Source organism: Myotis daubentonii, chromosome 5, assembly GCF_963259705.1.
Source record: "Myotis daubentonii chromosome 5, mMyoDau2.1, whole genome shotgun sequence".
Lineage (NCBI taxonomy): Eukaryota > Metazoa > Chordata > Mammalia > Chiroptera > Vespertilionidae > Myotis > Myotis daubentonii.
This window is the reverse complement of record NC_081844.1, coordinates 27,331,318-27,351,979: the sequence shown is the minus strand read 5'-3', so window position 1 is coordinate 27,351,979 and position 20,662 is coordinate 27,331,318. Positions and strand designations below refer to the sequence as shown.

The 20,662-nt window shown below is 50.9% G+C and overlaps 1 protein-coding gene across 4 annotated transcripts in view; it reads left to right on the top strand.

Annotated features, from left to right (window-relative positions):
* The first annotated feature begins 911 nt into the window (after positions 1-911).
* Positions 912-20,662, top strand: part of SLC44A2 (solute carrier family 44 member 2) — a 28,235-nt gene continuing 8,484 nt past the window's right edge. For 2 of the 4 annotated variants that reach the window (XM_059696800.1, XM_059696802.1), the window contains exons 1-7: positions 15,608-15,785; positions 16,238-16,286; positions 18,804-18,877; positions 19,005-19,089; positions 20,070-20,154; positions 20,339-20,449; positions 20,520-20,580. In XM_059696800.1, coding sequence (XP_059552783.1) covers positions 15,749-15,785; positions 16,238-16,286; positions 18,804-18,877; positions 19,005-19,089; positions 20,070-20,154; positions 20,339-20,449; positions 20,520-20,580 — 502 coding nt within the window. In that variant the 5' untranslated portion in view covers positions 15,608-15,748. Of the gene's footprint in view, positions 1,057-15,607; positions 15,786-16,237; positions 16,287-18,803; positions 18,878-19,004; positions 19,090-20,069; positions 20,155-20,338; positions 20,450-20,519; positions 20,581-20,662 lie in introns of those variants that run through there. The other 2 variants (XM_059696801.1, XM_059696803.1) reach the window with 2 other exon arrangements.

The window sequence follows — 20,662 nt, the reverse complement described above, 5'->3', positions numbered from 1 at the left end:
ACATCTGGCATGGAGGAACCAAGAACGGACCCGACCCTTATGTCGGCAGGACTGTTTGCAGCCAGCAGAGGTTAATAAAAGTCTGCCCTGGCTGGTTTGGCTCAGTGGATAGAGTGTCGGCCTGCGGACTGAAGGGTCCCAGGTTCGATTCAGGCCAAGGGCACATGCCTAGGTTGTGGGCTTGATCCCCTGTAGGGGATGTGCAGGAGGCAGGCGATCAATGATTCTCTCTCATCATTGATGTTTCTATCTCTCTCCCTCTCCCTTCCTCTCTGAAATCAAAATAAAAACAAAATTTAAAAAAATAAAATAAAAAAGTCTGCCTCCCCCTTCAGTCACCGCTGATTCCTTTTTCGGACTCAGCCCATCTGCACCCAGGTGCCTGGAATAAAAGTTCTTTTGATACATTATGGCCTCATATCATAGGTGCCTGAACCCGGCCCACTCGGAACCTTTCAGTAACACCCTTTGTTTGGCATGGACTCCCCACGCACACACGCCTGCCACGGCAGAGAGGAATCGCACGGGGTGAGCACGGTTTGGATTTAATCCTTCTACAGCCTCTGTTCACCTGGCTTGATGTTACCAAACTCAAATTCTTGCCAATCTGAAGAATGAAAAATGGCATCATTTTGTCTGTTCACTGGCACACAGACAGCGAGCACTCAATATCTATTTGACGAATGAATGGGTGGGTGGGTGGACGGACGGATGGATGGATGCATGGATGCATGGAAGAATGATTGAATGAATGACAACTCCTCCTTTTACAGGAAACACACCGAGAAGGTCTCACGGTCCAGAAAAGAAACAAAGGTTGAGGTACCACCCCTTCCCGAGCCGGGCCCGCCTCCGGCCCCGCCCCTGCCTCCGCCCGCGCAGGGCTCCCATTGGAGAAGGCGCGCGGAGCGCCGGGCGGGCTGGGCGGAGCCCGACCCGGGGCGGGGCGCTGAGCCCGCACAGCCTCCCGCCCGCTCGGGCTGGGGTCGCGCTGGCTCGGACTCCCCTCCCAGCCCGCCGTGGCCATGGAGGACGAGCGGAAGGACGGAGCCTACGGTAGGAGCCGCCTCTAACCCGTGGCCGCCTTTGCCGAGTTGGGGGGGCCCTTGGAGGAGGGGCAGGTCTGAGATCTTAAACGCCCGCGCTGCAGCCGCGGCCTCATCCTGCTCCCAGGGCCTGCATCCCTCCCTGCGCCGTGCCCACTCCCCCTCTCCCCGCCCTGTCGCCCTGCGGACCCTCCGGGGAACCCTTGCTCTCCCTCGGGCCGACGGGCCGGGACGCACGCGCATGCTCCGCCCGGGGAGGTCCCGTTATCTGGGTGGCTCAGATGCCAGGCGGGGGAGGGGAGGCGCGGCGACCTGGGCTTCGAGAAGGGACAGGGCCCCAACCTCCCCAAACCCCCTCCTCTTCCAGTCCCCTTTGTCCACTTCTTACTCCTGCCCACATCCCTCTGGAGATCGCCGGCACGGGCTTTTGGCTCGATGGGGAAACTGAGGCAAGACTCGGCAGACCGAATGCAAGGGTGGGAGCCCATCGTGTCTAGCCCGCCGCCTGGGAAGGGCGGAAACCGGGGCGCCTCGGGTGCGGGGGCAGGTAGGAAGCCGGAAACCATTGGCTAACTTTCCCTGCCCTGTGCAAAGGGTTGGGGGTGCACCCCTCCCCGGAACCTCTGAAGGCGGCCTGCACCTCAGGGCGCAGGGACTGGAGCCAAGATGAGGCCCCTCCCCAACCACGCCCTATTGCGCTTCTCTTCCTCTGGTTCCCATGGCGGGGACTGGGAGGAACAGTCCTCAGTTTCTCCTTTCTCTTCTCCCTTTTGTGTCCCGAGGGCCGATCTGGTCACACGCCTCACAAGGCAGTGCCTTGGGGCGGAGAGGCCCTGCCACCCTCCTAGTGTGACCGAAACTTCCTGGAAACTGTAAGACTGAATGGCCTTGGGGAAGGGGCCGGAAACCACTCAAAAATGAAAAACAAATGTGGCAGAGCTGTGCCTCTCTCCCTCCCCTCCCCCAAGTCCCACCCCCCTAGAGACTGTGGCCTCAGGAGGCTGCAGAGACACATCTGGGGGAGGCTGGGACACTCCCTGCCCAGCCCACTCAAGAGGGAGGCAGGGGACCTGGCTACCACCCAGCCGCTCCCCTCCTTGCTTGAACTTGCCAGTCTCTTAAGGGTCTCCCTTGTTCTTGGTTTTGGCTCAAGCCCCAGATCCTACAGCTGCCCATGCTGTGCATCCCTGGGCTGTGGCCAGCTATCTCTGATCTTCAAATTTTAGTCTGGGCTCCAGGCCTGGCCCGGCCTGCCTGTGGGCGGCACTTGAGAAATCTTTGGGCTCCATGAGGCCAGACTGGAGTCGGGATGGGGGACAGAATGGACAATGATGTTATTCACCCAGCCTTGAATCTGCCCAAAGGGAGGTAGCCATGGATGGGCCTGAGCAAACCCTCCCAGCCCTGCCAGGCTCACAACGGAGACAAGGGACCTCTGTGCCCAGCAGACCTTATGCTGGGCGCCGGGAGCACATTCTATCTACAAACATTTATTGAGCATCTTATGAGGTGGGGTCTGGACACTGAGTATACAACAGCGAACAGAGCAGAATCCTTGACCACAGGGAGTGGACAAGGGAACGAAGATGTAATTCTAGGTTGTTGTAAGTGCTGTGAAGCGAAGGACAGGATACGGTGAATGTAGGGAAAATCATGTGGGTTTATTTTAGGTGACCAAGGGCTGGAGCTTGAGCCAATGGCTGTGGGGAAAATGGGAAGAAGCGTGTTTCAGGCAGAGTGAACAGTAAACAAGCCTCACAGTTGCTTCATTATTTCTCTCTGTGAGGCTCAGAGGTGGAGGCGTCAGCTGGATCTTGCAGCCAGGGCCTCACCTCCTCCAGGGGGGCCACCTGGCTTGAGTCCTCCAAGTGGGGAAGGGTCTCACTTAGCTTGTGAAAAGTCTTTTCTCATCAGAACCAAAAACCTGGGGCCCTCCGGCTGCCCTGTGAAGACCCTGCCAGACAATGGGGACCTTTCCTTTGGGGACAGGGTACAAGAGTGGCTCACATATCCTCCCTTTGCACCCCAGTGCTTTCTGTGAGTTTAGACGGTGACATCAGACAGACAAAGGCTCAAATCCAGACTCCAATGCAAGCTGTGTGGCCCTGAGCAAGTTGGTGACCTTGGGGCTGGGCATGGTGGGAACCATTTTTGCCCAGTTCCCAGCAAGCTCCACGTACTCAGGATACTTCTGGGGCTGGTGATACTGGGGACATGGATTTTCCGTGAGCTGATAGAGAAGCAACCCACTCTGTCAGGACATAAACTTGGGCTGACCTGACAGCGCCGGAAGTTCCCTTCTCAGCAGACACGATGTCTAGAGGAAGGCCGTGGCTCCAAGAAGGAAATGACTCCCGGGCCTCGACTGATGTCAGCAATGGGCACAGCCGTCCTTACCGGCCCACCCTTAGCATGAGCAGCATGGAATAAGATTCTAGAACCTGATGGGGTAGGGGTGGAAAAAAGGAATGGTGCTTGTTAAAAAAAAGAAAAAGAACAAACGAACAGATTTCATGGCCCAGTTTCCTAGAGTCCAACTCAACCAGCAGTGGGTTCCTAGCACCTGATCTGGAAACAAAACGAAACACTGTTGGGAGAGGGTATTTACTTCTTAACTGCAACTTTTTACAAAAGAGAACATATATTAGTATAGTCCCATGCTTCAAAACACAAATGATACAAAAGACTTTTATAGCTTTACTAGAGGCCCGTTGCACGAAGATTCGTGCAATAGGCCTTCCTTCCTCTGGCTGCTGGCACTGGTTTTCCTCTGGGCCCCGGGGCTCAGGGCTTTGCTCTGGCTGCCGCCTTCCGTCTTCACTCCCACCAGAGTCTTTGCTGTGCCCGGAGCCTTCAGTCTTTATTCCAGCTGGAGTGCTGCTTCTGTAGCATCCTCCGCCCCCGCCCTCACCCTCATAGCAGGCGTCCCGCCCTGCCCAGCCGGTCTGCGTGCGTGCTGCCCAGAGGCCCTGAGCAGCTGGGGGCTGGGGTTGCCACCAGCTTTGTTGGGCTAATTTGCATACTCATGCCTGATTGGCTAGTGTGCGTCATGGAGGTATGGTCCATTTGCATCTTTTTATTAGTGTAGATTATGAAAAGTCTCCTTGTTTCCTTTCCCAGCCCCATACCACTGTCTGGGAGTGCATTAGTGTTACAGCAACTTGTGTTGTCTTCCAAATGGAGTCTAGACCTTAGAACATGTAAAAGTACGCATATTCTTTATTTCATGGTTTGAGTTCTAACTGCATGAGGCAGGAATGCATGTCTGTTTGGTTTGAAGGTGTATGGACAGTGCCTGGCACTTAGTAGGTGCTGAACAAGTATTTGTTGAATGAAAGGTGTTTGTTTTACATGTTGCTTTTTGTTGTTGTTTTTTCTTAATATATGTTCGAGATGATCTCTCATGTCAGTGCCTGGAAAGCTTCCTCAGTCATTTCTTTTCTTTTTCTAAAAAAATATGTTTTTATTGATTTCAGAGAGAGGAAAGGAGAGATATTGATTTCAGAGAGAGGAAAGGAGAGAAAGAGAGAGAAATATCAATGAGAGAGAATCATTGATTGGCTGCCTCCTGCACACCCCTTACTGGGGATCAAGCCTGCAACCTGGGCATATGCCCTGACCAGGAATTGAACCAGCAACCTTTCAGGACACAGGATGACACCCAACTAATGGAGCCACACCAGACAGGGCTGAACTTTTTATTGAAACAAAATTCATACATAAAAGCGTTCAGATCCTACACTTATGAGGCTCTGGGAGTTTTCACAGTAACCAGCACCCAGGAAAAATATTACCAGCACCCCAGAAGCCTCTCATGCCCAAGGAGGGCTTATCAGTATTATTATTATTATGTATTATTTTTTGTGGTAAAAAAAAAAACCCACACAAAATTTATTATCTTTTTTTTTTTTAAAATATATTTTATTGATTTTTTACAGAGAGGAAAGGAGAGAGATAGAGAATTAGAAACATCGATGAGAGAGAAACATCGATCAGCTGCCTCCTGCACATCTCCCACTGGGGATGTGCCCGCAACCCAGGTACATGCCCTTGACCGGAATCGAACCTGGGACCTTTGAGTCCGCAGGCCGACGCTCTATCCACTGAGCCAAACCGGTTTCGGCAAAATTTATTATCTTAACTGGTGTGGGTTTTTTTGTTTGTTTGTTTTAAATATATTTAATTGATTTTTTACAGAGAGGAAGGGAGAGGGATAGAGAGTTAGAAACATCGATGAGAGAGAAACATCGATCAGCTGCCTCCTGCACGCCCCCCACTGGGGATGTGCCTGCAGCCAACGTACATGCCCTTGATCGGAATCGAACCTTCCAGTCTGCAGGCCGATGCTCTAACCACTGAGCAAACCGGTTAGGGCTATCTTAACTGTTTTTTTTTTTTTTTTTTTTTTTTTTAAATATATTTTATTGATTTTTTACAGAGAGGAAGGGAGAGAGACAGAGAGTCAGAAACATCGATGAGAGAGAAACATCAATCAGCTGCCTCCTGCACATCCCCCACTGGGGAAGTGCCCGCAACCCAGGTACATGCCCTTGACCGGAATCGAACCTGGGACCCTTCAGTCCGCAGGCCGACGCTCTATCCACTGAGCCAAACCGGTTTCGGCATATCTTAACTGTTTTAAGTGTATGAAAAATAAAAAGAATGTACAACAGAGGTGATATGTGAACCACAAAAGTTAACATCTTGAATATCTGGGCCTCAACAGAAAAACTTTGCAGCCCCCCGGGAAAGCCTTCCCCATCACCCCTGAAAGTTCTCTTATGTCCTTTGCCCCATCAATCCTCAAAGGGAGGGTTATTTTTAAGTAGATGTGAACACTCTTAAATAAACAAAATTAACATATTCTCTGTGGGAGCTGGAAATTAAAATTTAGCCCTCAACCGCACAACAGATTTAGCCTTCCGCCCGAAAAAGCCCTTCAGAAACGCTCAGCCAGCTGTCCTCATCCAGAGGTAACCTAGCCTAGAAGTCTCCAGAGCTTAGTTTACTAATTTCTCTTTCTCTTTCTGTGGCATTTGTATCTTTTTATAGTTCCTCAGGCTGGTTTAATGAAAAATTGTACTGTTCCCAGAGTAGGATACTATGTTGCCTTGTAAAAAGATGAAGTAGGTTTAACTTCTCTGATGGAGAACAATGTCCGATTATGTTAGTACTAGAGGCCCTATGCACGAAATTCGTGCAAGAGTAGGCCTTCCTTCCCCCGGCTGCTGGCACCAGCTTCCCTCTGGCACTCAGGACCCCGGCTTCCCTCGCAGCCCCGGAAGGACTAATTAGCATATTATGCTTTTATTATTATAGACTAGAGGCCTGGTGCACAAATTCGTGCACCAGTGGGGTCCCTCAACCTGGCCTGTGGGATCGGCCAAAACCGTATCTCTGATGTCCCCTGAGTGGTCCCGGATTGCGAGAGTGCACAGGCCAGGTCGAGGGACCCCACTGGTGCACGGTGGGGGCTGGGGAGGGACGCAGGAGGTTGGCCAGCCAGGGAGGGACTGCAGGAGGCTCCAGGGCATGTCCGGCCCATTTTGCTCAGTCCCAGGTCGGCTGGACCCCAGCAGCAAGCTAACCTACCAGTCGGAGCATCTCCCCCCTAGTGGTTAGTGCACGTTACAGTGAGTGGTTGAGCAACTTTAGCATATCATTAGCATATTACACTTTGATTGGTTGACAGACAACTGGACACTTAGCATATTAGACTTCTTTTTTTTTTAAAGTTGTGTTGTTTTTTTTTATATTTTATTGATTTTTTTACAGGGAGGATGGGAGAGGGATAGAGAGTCAGAAACATCGATGAGAGAGAAAAACATCGATCAGCTTCCTCCTGCACACCCCCTAACTGGGGATGTGCCCGTAAACAAGGTACATGCCCTTGACCGGAATCGAACCTGGGACCCTTGAGTCCGCAGGCCGACGCTCTATCCACTGAGCCAAACCGGTTAGGGCATATTAGACTTTTATTACATAGGATGTGTGACAAAACTCAGGGCTAAATAACTAGGAATCTGCTTGTGTATCTGAACTGTAACCAGTGTCTGGAAGGAGGAAAGGAAAATCAGTGAGAAGAACTGCTCCCACGGAGAGGAAGTAAGGGCTCAGGGCCTGGGGTGACAGAGAGAGTGATTTCTGTTAGTCTGAAGTCTTGTTCTGGTGTAAGTTTTTATCTTGATTAGCATAGAGGTTGCATAATCTAAAGTTCATTCATAACTTCCCTCAGCAAACATTTATCCTGCAGGTACCGTGTACTGGGGTCTGTTCTAAATGCTTGAGGCGCAGCAAGCACTGCACTTCTGGAGCTGACATTCTAGAAAGGAAACCAGACAAGACATTAGGCGAATGAGGAAAATTCTTAAAATGCCAGAGAAGGGCCCTGGAGAAAAATAAAGCAGGAAAGAGGGTTGAGAGTGATATAGAGGGCCTCGAGGGAAAGTTTAAAATTTTAAATGGGAGGACCAGGGAAAGCCAGCCTGAGGTGACCAGAGGAATGAGGGAGGGAGCAGTGTGGTATGTGTCAGGCAGAGGGCACTCACTGTCTATGCAAAGGCCCTGGGGTGGGATTGTCTGCTGTGTCTGAGGATCAGTGAGGAGGCCTGTGTGGCTGGAGTACAGGGATCAAGGGGAAGAATGGGAGGAGGTGAGGGCAGGATTTGGAACTTTGTCCTGGGAGATGGGAGCCACTGAGAGTTCTAAGCCGAGGAGGAGCCTGGTCTGGCTCAGGTGTTCACAGACGTGCCCTGGCCCCGAGGGGCTGCAATTGCAGAAACCAGGAGGCCAGAGCAGAGGCAATAAGATTAGTTGAGTACTTATATCACCTAGTACCAAGAGGCTAAAAAAACACATCTACAGGAAAAGCTAACCACAGAGTTCTGACTCCCAGCCAGGTTCCGGAGCCAAGCCTTGGCTCTGTTCCAGTCCCAGATCCATTCTTCCCAGTTCTGTACCATCTTTGCCTTTCGTATCCATGAGCCTTTTGTATCAATACCTTTCGTCTACCTGAGCCTCAGTTTCTCTATCCATAAAATGGGGGTAACAGCAGTATGAGCTCCCTCCGTCTCCAGGGTTCAGTGAACTGACGTGAGTACAGCATTTAGCCCAGAAGTTGGTCCATGGCAAATGCTCAGTTATTTAGAGTTATTCATTTATCATAGAATTTAAGAATATGGTGTCAGGAGCAGAGTTCAAATCCCAGCTACTGCTGGCTGTGTAATTCCGGGCAAGTAATTCAACATTTCTGTGACTCAGTTCCTATATTGTACCATCTGCCCTCAGAGTCTTGTGAGGCTGACATGAGTTTCTAGAAGTAAATGCCTGGCACACAGTAGGCACTCTGTATTTGTTCTTAGCTTTATGACGAATAGAATCGCTTCCAGCTTTCCCTCCCACATGCTGTCCCCAAACCTTTTGTCAAAGGATCTCATCAGGCACAGACTTCTGGGAAGGTGGGGTGAGCCAGACTGGCTGCATGGGCGAGGCTTTGGGCCTCTGTAGGCTTGGGGACTTGGCCAGTATACGGCAGCCGTGGGGGCTGGGTGGCACTTGATGTCCTGGCACCAGCATCGTCACCAGGCAGCCTGTGTTGGTTCTCTTATCTCCCACGCCCATTGCTCGGGGTGGGCTGACCATGGTGCCCAGCAAAGCCAGGACTCAAGGGCCGTCTCCACCCCTCACTTCCACCCCTAGTCTGGCCTAATGGCTCAGCTTTCCCACGCCTTCCCCCCCTACCATTGTTGCATATTTAGCTCTGTCTCGCCCAGGAGCTGCCAAAGAACAGGCCTGGGTTGGAGCCAGAGGGGCCTTGGTTTGTTTTACAGCTCCACGCACCAGCTCTGCGGTCTAAGCCAGTGGCCTCAGTTTGTCCCTCTGTCGAATGGGACCACGTCCCCGGTTAGTGTTTGCTGCAGCTTTGTACCCCAGGCCTGGGCTAAGTGCTTTTTGAGTATCGAGTCCTGGCAACACCTGTGAAGCAAATGCAGGTGTTAGTCTCGTTCTCCAGACAGGAAAACGGCAGCCTGGAGAGAAAAAGAACTTGTTGGTTTCCTGGCCTGTGTCGCTGGGGAGTAAATGACACGCCTCACGGCCTCCAGTTGTTACAAGGAGAGCACATGAAACACGCCAGCACAGACCCAGCTCAGCATGTTGCTTCATGGCCTAGAGACCAGGAAGTGGAAAATTCTGTAAAAGCTGAGAGAATAAAAGTTTCCAGCTTCCCGGGCCACGTGTAGTACAGTCTGTTGCTGCCACTCAGGTCTGCCTTTGTCGTGTGAAAGCGGCCAGACTATGAAAATGAGCATGGCTGTGTGCCCTGGAAACTTGATTGATGACCACTGACGTTTGAATTTCACGTAATTGTCACATGACAAAATAGTCTTCCTCTTTTGATATTTTTCAGCCATTTAAAAATGTAAAGACCGCCCTGACTGGTTTGGCTCAGTGGGTAGAGCGTCAGCCTGCGGACTGAAGGGTCCCAGGTTTGATTCCAGTCAAGGGCATGTACCTTGGTTGCAGGCACATCCCCAGTGGGGAGTGTGCAGGAGGCAGCTGATCGATGTTTCTCTCTCATCGATGTTTCTAACTCTCTATCCCTCTCCCTTCCTCTCTGTAAAAAATCAATAAAATATATTTAAAATAAAAATAAAAATGTAAAGACCACTTGCGGCTCTGGATTACATGAAAGCAAGCAGTGGGTGGATCTGTCCCACTGGTGACATTTTGTTGACTCCTGGCCTAAATGGTAAAGACACTGTGACAGACAGAATAACGGTCCCCCCAAAGATGTCCACATCCTAATTCCTGGAACCTGTGTCTACATTACTGTGCATGGCAGAAGGGAATTTGCAGAGGGATTAAATTAAGGATTTTGAGCCCTGGCCGGCGTGGTTCAGTGGATAGAGTGCCGGCCTTCGGACCGAAGGGTCCCGGGTTCGATTCTGGTCAAGGGCACGTACCTCGGTTGCAGGCTTCTCCAGGGCCCGGGCCCTGGTCGGACTCATGCAGGAGGCAACCATCGATGTATCTCTCTCATATCGATGTTTCTCTCTCCTCTGTCTCTCTCCCTCTCCCTCCTTTTCTCTCTCTCTACAAAGCAATGGGGAAAATATCCTCAGGTGAGGATTAATGGAAATAAATAAGTAAAATAAATTAAGGATTTTGAGATAGGAAATTTATCCTGAATTATCCAGGTAGGCCAGGGACAATGTTTCTTATAAAGAGGTTGGGAGGAGTCAGAGGAGACAGTGACAATAGAAACAGGTATGTCCTTGATGGGAGTGCTGGCTTTGAAGACGGGAACTTGCTGAATCTTTGCAACAGTGTTGCAAGGTAATAATAAGAGGAAGAGGCCACAAGCCGAGGAAAGGGGGAGGCTTCTAGAAGCTGGAACAGGCAGAGAAAGAGAGTCTACAGAAGGAATGCAGTCCTGCCAACATCTTGATTGGAGCCCAGTGAGATGCACGTTGGGCATCTGACCTCATACATTTTTTTGTGTTGTCTTAAGCTACAAAGTTGGTGGTGATTTGTTACAGGAGCCGTAGGAAACTCATACAGACAACTAACATAGGAGCTGGGCCTGGCTCTGTTGCTCACCATCTTTGTGGCCACCTGAACAATATTTCTCTCTGAGCCTCAGTTTTGCATCTGTCAAATGGGGGTTAGAATGATGGAATCAACCTCACAAAGTTGCTGTAAGGATGAACTGAGGTCAACTGTGTAATGTTTGAGAAGAGTACCTGGCACATGGCAAACAGGTCAGTAAAGGGAGGCATTGGGACATTTGTACTTTTCTTATTATTACCTTGCAACATCGTTGCAAAGATTCAGCACGTCCTCATCCTGTAGGGTTTGGTCCAGGCTCATTATCAGAAACCATCAGTATTTGCCTCGCCTTTCCTTCCTTCCTTCCTTCCCCATCCACTAATATTAGTAAGAGCTAGTGGAATCCATGAGGTGATGGTACCAATGTTCCCTTTTGTATTCCCCGAGTGCCCACCAGGCCAGGCCCTGAGCCAGGCCTCGGCCAGGTGCCCGTCTCTGCATCTTTAGTTCCATCTTAGGGAGGGATAACTCACGTTTACACAGCAAGGTCATTGGCAGCCACGAGAGCTGTCTGAGATTTCCCTCCGTGCCTCTCGCAGCCTGGCCTGGTTACGTTTCTGTCCAGACACCCTCAGTGGCTCCCACCCACCCATCACACCTGGTGCAGGGGCGCACCACTCGCTGCCTCCCCTCCCTGAGCCTCGGGTTCCTCTGCTGTGACGTGGGTGGACGATAGGACCTCCAGAGGGGGGAGAGCAGAGCCAGTGTCTGAAAGGCCCCTCTTTGTTAGCTCCAGCTGTTGCGTGGCTGCTCCCCCTCGGCCAGTCTGGCCGCCATTTAACTGACACAGGAACTTTCAGTGTTTCTTTCTCTCTCCTCCACATGCTTACCAGTCTCACCTCCCTCTCAGATGGTAGAAATATGCCCCTGTGTTTTCCCTTCATACTTGTAATCATGTTGAGTTTTCATGTACTTGCATGACTAATCCATGTGGAATTGTTTTGCTATGTATAGTGGTGGAGTTAACTTTATTTTCTTCCAAATGCAGCCAAGCCAGTCACTGACTTATCCTTTCTCTGCCAACTGGAAATTCCACATTTGTCATGTATTAAATTCTTTTATGTATAAAATTCACAAATTAATTTTTTAAATATTTTTAATTGATTCCAGAGAGAGGAAGGGAGAGAGAGGGAGAGAGAGTGAGAGCATGAGTGAGCTGAGAAACATCGGATCCATTGTCTCCCACACTCACCCGGACCAGTGATCAACTGGGAATCAAACCCACCACCCTTTGGTGTACGAGAAAATGCTCCATCCAACTGAGCCACACTGGCCAGTGCTCAAATTAATTTTTTAAATATATACACCTGGAAAACGCTAAGCTACATTTCCATTTTCAGTCTTAAGTATACATTTGACCCTTGAACAACATGGGCGTTAGGGGTACTGACACCCCACTCGGTGGAAAATCTGTAACTTCTGACTCCCCCAAAACTTAACTACTAATAGCCTATTATTGACCAGAAGCTTTATCGATAACAAGCAGTTGATTAACACATATTTTGTATATGTATTATATAGTGTATTCTTACAATAAAGTAAGCTAGATAAAAGGAACGTTATTAAGAAAATCTTAAAGAGCCTGGGCCTGTGTGGCTCAGTGGGTTGGGCATCATCCCGTGCACTAAAAGGTTGCAGGCTCGATCCCCGGTATGGTGGGGTGTGCAGGAGGCAGCAGGTTGATGTTTCTCTCTCACATTGATGTTTCTCTCTCTCCCTTTCCTTTCTCTCTAAAAATCAATTTTAAAATATTTAAAAAAAAGAAAATCATAAGAAGAGAAAATACATTTACAGTACTGTACATATTTACTTTAAAATATCCGCACCTAAGTGGATCTGCACAGTTCAAACCCAATGCTCAGGGCTCAACTGCATATACATGGATTATATAGAGCGGTTATTCATTCAGCAAACACTTCTTCAGGGCCTGTTGTGTGCCAGGCACTGTGCTGGGCACCGGGGACACCACCACAAACAAAACAAACATAAACCCTGCCTCGGGGCATGGGCGCGGGCACCAACCAACCAATGCATACGTGTGGGACATGCCAGGCGGTGGTAAGAAACGAAATAAAATTAGGTGATTTTAATGGAGGGGAGAGGGTGCTGTTTTAGAGGCTGGTCAGAGAAAGCTTCTCAGAGGAGGCGCTGTGAGCCGAGGCCTGAAGGAGGCGGAGCCACATGGACTCTCAGGGAAGAGCTTGCCAGGCGGAGGGAACGCGTGCAAAGGCCCTGCGTTGAGACCAGGCCTGGTGGGTTTTCGGTGTAACCAGAAGGCCAGTGAGGCTAGAGTGGAATGAGCGAAAGGGAGAGAGGGAGCAGGTGAGGGCAGTGGGGGGACAGGGCCTTGTGGGCTATAGTGGGGCTTCTCTTCTGAATGAGGTGGGAGCCATGGAGGGTTCTGGACAGAGAAAGGATGTGCCCTGACCCCGGTGTTTACAGGCTCCGCTGGCTGCGTTGGGAGGAACACGGGGGGGGGGGGGGGGGGGGACGGGTGTAAGAGTGGGAGCTGGGAGACGGGTGGAGACACCTACACTGGTCCAGGCAGAAGATGACCGCCATGTGGCAGGGTTCGGGCCAAGGAGTGGGTGAGAAGCATTTGGATACTGGGTAGATTCTGAAGGCAGCGCTGATGTTGATGTTAAGCAGAGAGACATCCCAGGTTTCTGGACTGAGTGCTCTGGAAGACAGCGCTCCCGTTTCTGAGTCCAGGGGGCCGATGGGGAGGGGATCGGATGTGGCGGTGCTGCGTGTGAGGTGCCCATGAGAACCCCTGTGGGGCACCGGGAGATAGGTGTCTCAGGGGCGTGCGGCTTGGGGGCCAGGCCTTCCCAGGGATGGACCTTTGGGGATCATCAGGATGGAGTTGGTTGAGGTCCTGATTTACAGGAGTCACCCCGAGAGGCCTGGTGTGTCTGGGAAGAGAAGAAGCTGCGGCCTGGGCACCACTCAGACGGCCGGGGTGGGACTAGCTGGCAGGGACCTCAGGAGCCGCAGGATCTCTTTGGGAGACCTGGTCATCCGAGGGCACGGCCGGAAGCCTTGAGCCTCGCCTGCTTGCTGAGGTCTGCGGGCCAGGGGTCAGGTGGGGCCTCACAGCTGTGGGCCCTGGGAGGAGGCGGCCTTTCTCTAGGAATGCTGGGTCAGCGGTCAGAGTGGGGCAGGCGTGGGGCGGGACTCTGAAGCAGCAGCTGCAATTATTGAGCGCCAACTGTGTGCGGCCACACTGGATAATCCCATGTTAACTGTATGCCCACACTGAATATACATTCCTGCCCACGGTACCCCCATGCCAGCTGTGTATAGGTAACTACACTGTAAAGGATACAACTGGCCCCATGACTGGTGGGAGATGCAGTGAAACTGAGGGGGGATACGGTTCACATGGGGGTGGAAGGTTGGTGTGGGGAGGATAGCCGGCTGCCTGCACCCTCCGCCGATGGTATACCTCCCACTAGCTGTATACTCCACCCTTACTGTATACCCCACACTGATTAAACACCCTGTAGCAACTGTCTGCCTCCATGTCAGCTGTGTGAGCCCACAGTGGCTGTAAATGCCATTCTGACTGCCCCCCATGCCGTATCCCCATCCCCACATTGGTCGTACACCCCTACCCTACAGTACAGTACATCCATTTCCACTGTAAGCCCCAGGCCAACTGTATACCTCCTGGCATCCCATGCCTGGTCTTTGACTAGTTTTGGTTTTTTGCTTTAGTCCCATTTCACAGTGGAGGAAACTGAGGCTCAGGGAAGGCAAGGCGCTGGCCTAAGTGTTCTCTGGTTGGGGGGGGGGGGATATTTGAATTCAGGGCCACCCAGTAGGATGTTGGCTCCATAGGACACACCGAACCCGGTATCCAGCCCAGAGCCTGCTCCCCTAGGGGCTCAATAAATCCCTGTTCTACAAAACGGTGGCTCCTGGGTTCACAGTTGTGAGAGTGTGCAGGGATGATGACTCAAGTGTGTAGCTTTGGGGGCCATACAGGGACCATCTGGGTGCCAGGCAGGAATGTGGCATGGGGGCCGCCCGCCCCAATTCGCCAGTTTTCAAGAAATTGGCCGTGTGGATTTTTTTAAAATATATTTTTATTGATTTCAGAGAGGAAGGAAGAGGGATAGAGAGTTAGAAACATCAATGAGAGAGAAACATCCATCAGCTGCCTCTTGCACATCCCCTACTGGGGATCGAGCCGGCAACCTGGGCACGTGCCCTTGACCGGAATGGAACCTGGGACCCTTCAGTCCGCAGGACGACGCGCTATCCACCGAGCCAAACCGGGTAGGGCGGCCGTGTGGGTTTTTATACGGACTCTCTCAATATTTAACTGTCGCCATTTAATGTTTTTTTTTTTTTTTTTATTGATTTTTTACAGAGAGGAAGGGAGAGAGATAGAGAGCTAGAAACATCGATGAGAGAGATATCGATCAGCTGCCTCCTGCACATCCCCCACTGGGGATGTGCCCACAACCCAGGTACATGCCCTTGACCGGAATCGAACCTGGGACCTTGCAGTCCGCAAGCCGACGCTCTATCCACTGAGCCAAACCGGTTTCGGCGCCATTTAATGTTTTTAAGTGCAGCTCAAAATAAAATACAGCCACTTGATTTGAGACTTTTCAGCTCAAATACTTTACAATTGGGCGTTTGGGGCAGCCATCGCCGGTTTTGTGGCGGGCGCCCGGCTAGAAATCGCCCTCCTTGTGCCTCAGTTTCCATTCCTAGAGAATGGGGTCATATTTGGTGCTCTTTGGGGTTTGAGGGGTGGGGGTGGGGGTGGGGGTGGGGGCGGGCCCGGGGGGGGGGTTCTCCGATGGGGGCGGGCGGGGCGGGGCGGGGCGGGCTAAATCCGGCGGCGGGTGAGTGGCGGGAGCAGCTGCCCGGCCCCGCCCGCCCCCCGCCTCCGCGGGTCAGTCCCCTGGCAGCCGCTCCGCTGGGGCCGGTCGGACTGGTTTGGGCCGCCCCGCCCGGCTCCCTGCGGGGAGGAGCCGCCGCCAGTCGGTCCGACCGCCCCTCCCTCGGGACACCCACGGGGCCAGACCCCAGGCCGAGGGGGCGCGGGAGCCGGCGGCGGGCGCGGCGGCGCAGGGATGGGGGGCGACCGGCAGCATTACTACGGGAAGCACGGTAGGCAGCCCCGCCCGCACCCGCCTGGCCGCGGGGAGGGGGCGCAGGGGGTGCCGGCTCTGCCCGCGGCGCCCCCTTCCCCGCCAGCACCGGCCAGCACCCCTCGCCCGTCTTCCCCGGAGCGCCTCTCAGAGTCCCCTCCAAACCCCCTCCCGAGGGCCCGTCCTTGAAGCCCTCTCCCCCGTTCTCCTGTGGGGTTCCCCCGGGGACCCTCCCCGCTCCACCGAGCGCCCTGGCGGCCCGCGTGCCAGCCCGCTCCCCAGAGGGTGGCCTCCAGCTCTCCGCGCCGGCCGCTGTGCTGGGGGCTTGGGCACGTCCTCCCCCGGAGGCGGGCGAGGCGGATCGGCAGCGCCTCTGAAACTTATTCCGGGGACCGAGGACCCCGCAGGGGCGTCGGCGGGCGGTGGGCTCCCGGCGCCTCTGGGCCCACCAGCTCTGCCTGTGATTTTCAGGGACGCCGCAGAAGTACGACCCCACCTTCAAAGGACCCATCTACAACCGGTGAGCGCTCCGGGTTCCCGTGGGCCGCGGGGGTGTCTGCTCAGGCTGCCCCACCCCTGTGTCTCACACTCCCCCCTCTGTTCTCCAACAAACGGGTGATAAATATTTTGCAACTTGACGGTGAAAGGATTCGTTTCCTTAATATAAAGAGTCCTTACAAATGAATTTTTTAAAAAAAGAAACTCAGGCAAAAGCCTGGGACAAGAAATACTGCAGGCGATGAAGTTATGGAAAAATGTTTCAAACTCAATGGAGAGTAAAGGAGTATCATTTAAAACGATAACCAGATAGAATTTCCTATCACGGATTAGCACAGAGTAAGTAGATCAACACACACGTTCTGCATTGAAAGTAACTGTGGCGGTTTTTTTCAAGGGGATATGGAAATGTGAACATTTTAAGTGTGCATGTTTTTGTTCCAAAGATTAAAATTCTAGGGAAAAAAGTTTTAATAAACCTTGCAGACACGGACAAAAATGTATGAAATAGCTATCTTTTAGAAAATGGCAGAAATCTAACCATCTGAATGTCCATCCTTTGCAACTAGTTAGCTAAGTTACAGTGGATGCTTAGGTTAATATTACACAGCTGTTAAAATGTACCAGTCCCGCCTTGGTTAGTGTTGCTCGGTGGTTAGAGCATCGGCCCTTGCACCATAAGGTTCGATTTCACATCAATATTCTCTCTCTCTCTCTCTCTCTCTCTCTCTCTCTCTCTCTCTCTCTCTCTCTCTCTTTCCCCTTTCCCTCCCTTCCACTCTCTATAAAAGATCAGTGGACACCCACACCTTCTCTACCCTCTACCACTCCTCATCTGGTAATTCCTTCAGATTTCCATCTGAAAATCACTTTTTCTGAGGTCTTCGGAACTGTCTTGGAAAATCTGAGCATAACAATCACCAAAAACATTGTAGTTATTCATTACTTTTTCCCTTTATCAATCTGATCTCATGATCTAAATAGCTGAGTTTTTTAGTATTTGTCTGACGGTGTTTTAGACACCAAAGTGCCTGTCTAACTAATTATGACATCGTCACTGTTTTTCCATGTCTCCATTTATGTTTTAATATTCCAGCAACCGCCCTGTGATCCTAAGCAAACAGGAACCTATTCAAAAAAGTAGATACAAGAAGACTGTGTTCACTGTCTTGTTAATAGAGGAGCTGAGGCATATTAAACATTTTAAGAGTTTATTTTAGCAAAAACAAATTCAACTCCGGCTGCACCAAGTCAGAAATGGTTAGGCATGTTCCACTGATGGGAGCTCAGGAAGATAGTTTTATAGAGAAAGTGCACAAACTAATAAAATTATTGATGGGCTGTGGCTTACAACCTTTGCGTTTTGATTTTGTAAACGTGAGGCACATAAAGGCTTTGATTTTTGGATTGTTGCCTAAATCGCTAAGGTATTAGGGTCACCTCAGTCTCCTGGTTTAATTAATTTAGTAGTCTTCATAACGCTTTATTTATTCATTCACTTATTTGTTTGTTAATTCATAAGTTCAATTTGAATTCACATTGATTCTGCCAGGCAAGGTACTAACCACCATAACTGACGTTGTGGAGTTCGCAATAATAAAGGAATGGATGAGGTGTGTACGCAGGAAGGATGGGGGGTGATGGCCATCCGTGCCTGAGGTGGTAGAAGCTAACTGGCCTTGGTTTTGAAGGCACAGTGGGCATTTCCCAGTGAGTCAAAGTGAGGAATAGTAAAAAGAAAAAAGATCAATGGAAAAAAATATCCTTGATGAGGATTTACATAACAACAGCAACAAAATGTACAAGAGTCATAAGTGATGATATGGATCCCTCAATATATTAAGCAAAAATAGCAAGACACAGAACAGGAGATGTATCATCACACTTAAGAAAAAAGTTTTTTAACATTAATACCTAATAAATAACCCAAAGGACTAACTAACAGGTTACTTATGGGCAGGCAGGGTATGTGTGGTGGTGGGGGGGATTTATTTCTTTATTGTATACATCCCTATTTTGTGGTTTTAATTTTTAACATGTTCATATATTTTTTAAGTTTTTATTTATTGATTTTGGAGAGAGAGAGAAAAAAAAACACATCAATTTATTGTGCCACTTATTTCTGTATTCATTGGTTGATTCTTGTATGTTCCCTGACCAGGGGTCGAACCTGCACCCTTGGCATATAAGGGACGACATTCTAACCAACTGAACTACCTGGCCGGGGCTCATCTATTTTTCACTATAATATTTAACCTTATAAAGATAATTCAAATTAAAAAAATATGTAATGCTGGTAACGATGTGAAAAAATGGACACCCTCAATCAAAAGAGAGCTGCACGTTGCTGCACCTGCTTTGAGGACAGTGTGCCATTACGCATTAACATGTAAAGTGTACGTGCCCTTCGGTATAGCATCTGTGTAAGCCAGGAACATGTCCAAATCACACATGGGTGTAAGTGTGTGCACCGGGTCCCATGGGTCTCTGATCCTCAGGGCACCAAGGCGCCCACCCTGACACTGTCTCTTGCTCCCAGGGGCTGCACAGACATCATTTGCTGTGTGTTCCTCCTCCTGGCCATCGTGGGCTACGTGGCCGTGGGGATCATAGGTGAGTGGAGGAGGGAACAGGACTCAGGGTTCCAGGGTGAGAGGGAAGCCACAGCCTCTGGGTCAGGAGTGGGACTGACGCTGAGGAGTGGCAGGCAGTGCCTCAGTGGCTCTGGATTCCTCCACAGCTTGGACCCATGGAGACCCTCGAAAGGTGATCTACCCCACTGATAGCCGAGGCGAGTTCTGCGGGCAAAAGGGCACAAAAAATGCGTAAGTCTAGCTCCTTATTGCCTGGTGGGGCTGGGGAGAGGAGTGGGCAGGAGGGCTTCGTGAGCTCTGGGGAGAAGGTTCTAGGCTTCTCCTACTTCCAGCCATCCGTTAGTCCAGTCAACAAGTATTTATAAAACTCCCACCATCCCCAGCCACTGCGCCAGGCCTTGGGGACACAGCATTAACTGAGACGTTAAGAGTCTTGTCCTCTGGAGGCCCACGTATTAGGGGAGAGACAGAGAGGAGACGTTATGGGATCTGATGTCGGTCATGACAGCTGAGGTAAAAGAGGGAGTTCTTTCATTTCACCTGTACATGTGAGGGTTATGTCACTCCCTGGCTGTGTGACCTAGGGCATGTGTCTCAACCTCTCTGAACCTATTTTCCTCATCTCCAAACTGGGGATTCTAACAGTCCCACTCTAATAAGGCTGTTGTGATGGTTAGATGAGCCTATATGTGTTCAGCGCTTAGAAAGTACTTGACATGAAGTTGCTGCTGCTGCAGTTATTGTTATTGTTGTTGCTTTCATTAAGATACTAGTGGCCCGGTGCACAAAATCCATGCACATTAAAAGGGAATTTAAAAAAATAAATAAAATAAAAGGGAATTAATTAGAGGAAATATTTTAATATTGCTATTTGCCCTTCTTTTTATAATAGAAGCGTCAGAGATGAAAGAAAATTAGTAAAATGTATATGAAAATCTCCCTCCTGTTAGAGCCTGGGGGACCCAGAGTCAAGTCCCTGCCCAACTGCTTGTACCTCAAAATCACGCGAGACCCAGACCCGGCCGGCCGCACCCCCATCAAACTCCACAGGGCGAGGGTCGCAGCCACAGGTCCCCCCTGGCCCTGGTGTGAGGGTGTGAGGACATGACGACAATTTCCATATTAGCTCTTTATTATATAGGATAGGGTAGGATTTTATATAGGGTGGTTGAGGAGTTTTGACAGTTTCCATCTCCCTTTCCCATCCCCAGGAACAAACCCTTCCTGTTTTATTTCAACATTGTGAAGTGTGCCAGCCCCCTCGTCCTGCTGGAATTCCAGTGTCCCACCCCCCAGGTAACCTGTCCCCTCCCCACCCCCTTCTCTGTCCCCCATTTTGAACACCAGGTCCTTTTTCTCCTGTAGTGATGACTTCTCACCCAGCTTTTTGTTTTTCCCTGGTGAATGGGAGGTGGAACTTCTATTTTGAGTGGGGATCAGGTGTCTGACCCCACCCAACCCTGCCTCCTGCTCCCCCAAGATCTGCGTGGAGAAGTGCCCCAACCGATACCTCACCTACCTGAATGCTCGCAGTTCCCCGGACTTTGAGTACTACAAGCAGTTCTGCGTGCCTGGCTTCCAGAACAACAAGGTGAGGGGAGCCTAGGCAGGGCCAGGCGGAGGGTGCTGGTCTGGGGGGTTAATTGTCCCTCTCTCCACAGGGTGTGGCCGAGGTGCTTCGGGATGGTGACTGCCCCCCTGTCCTCACTCCTAGCACACCGCGTGAGTCTGGGGTCCCGTGAGCTCTGGTGGGGCGTGGGGAGGTGTCAGGGGCTCGGCTTGACTGCTGTCCTGTCCCCTGCTC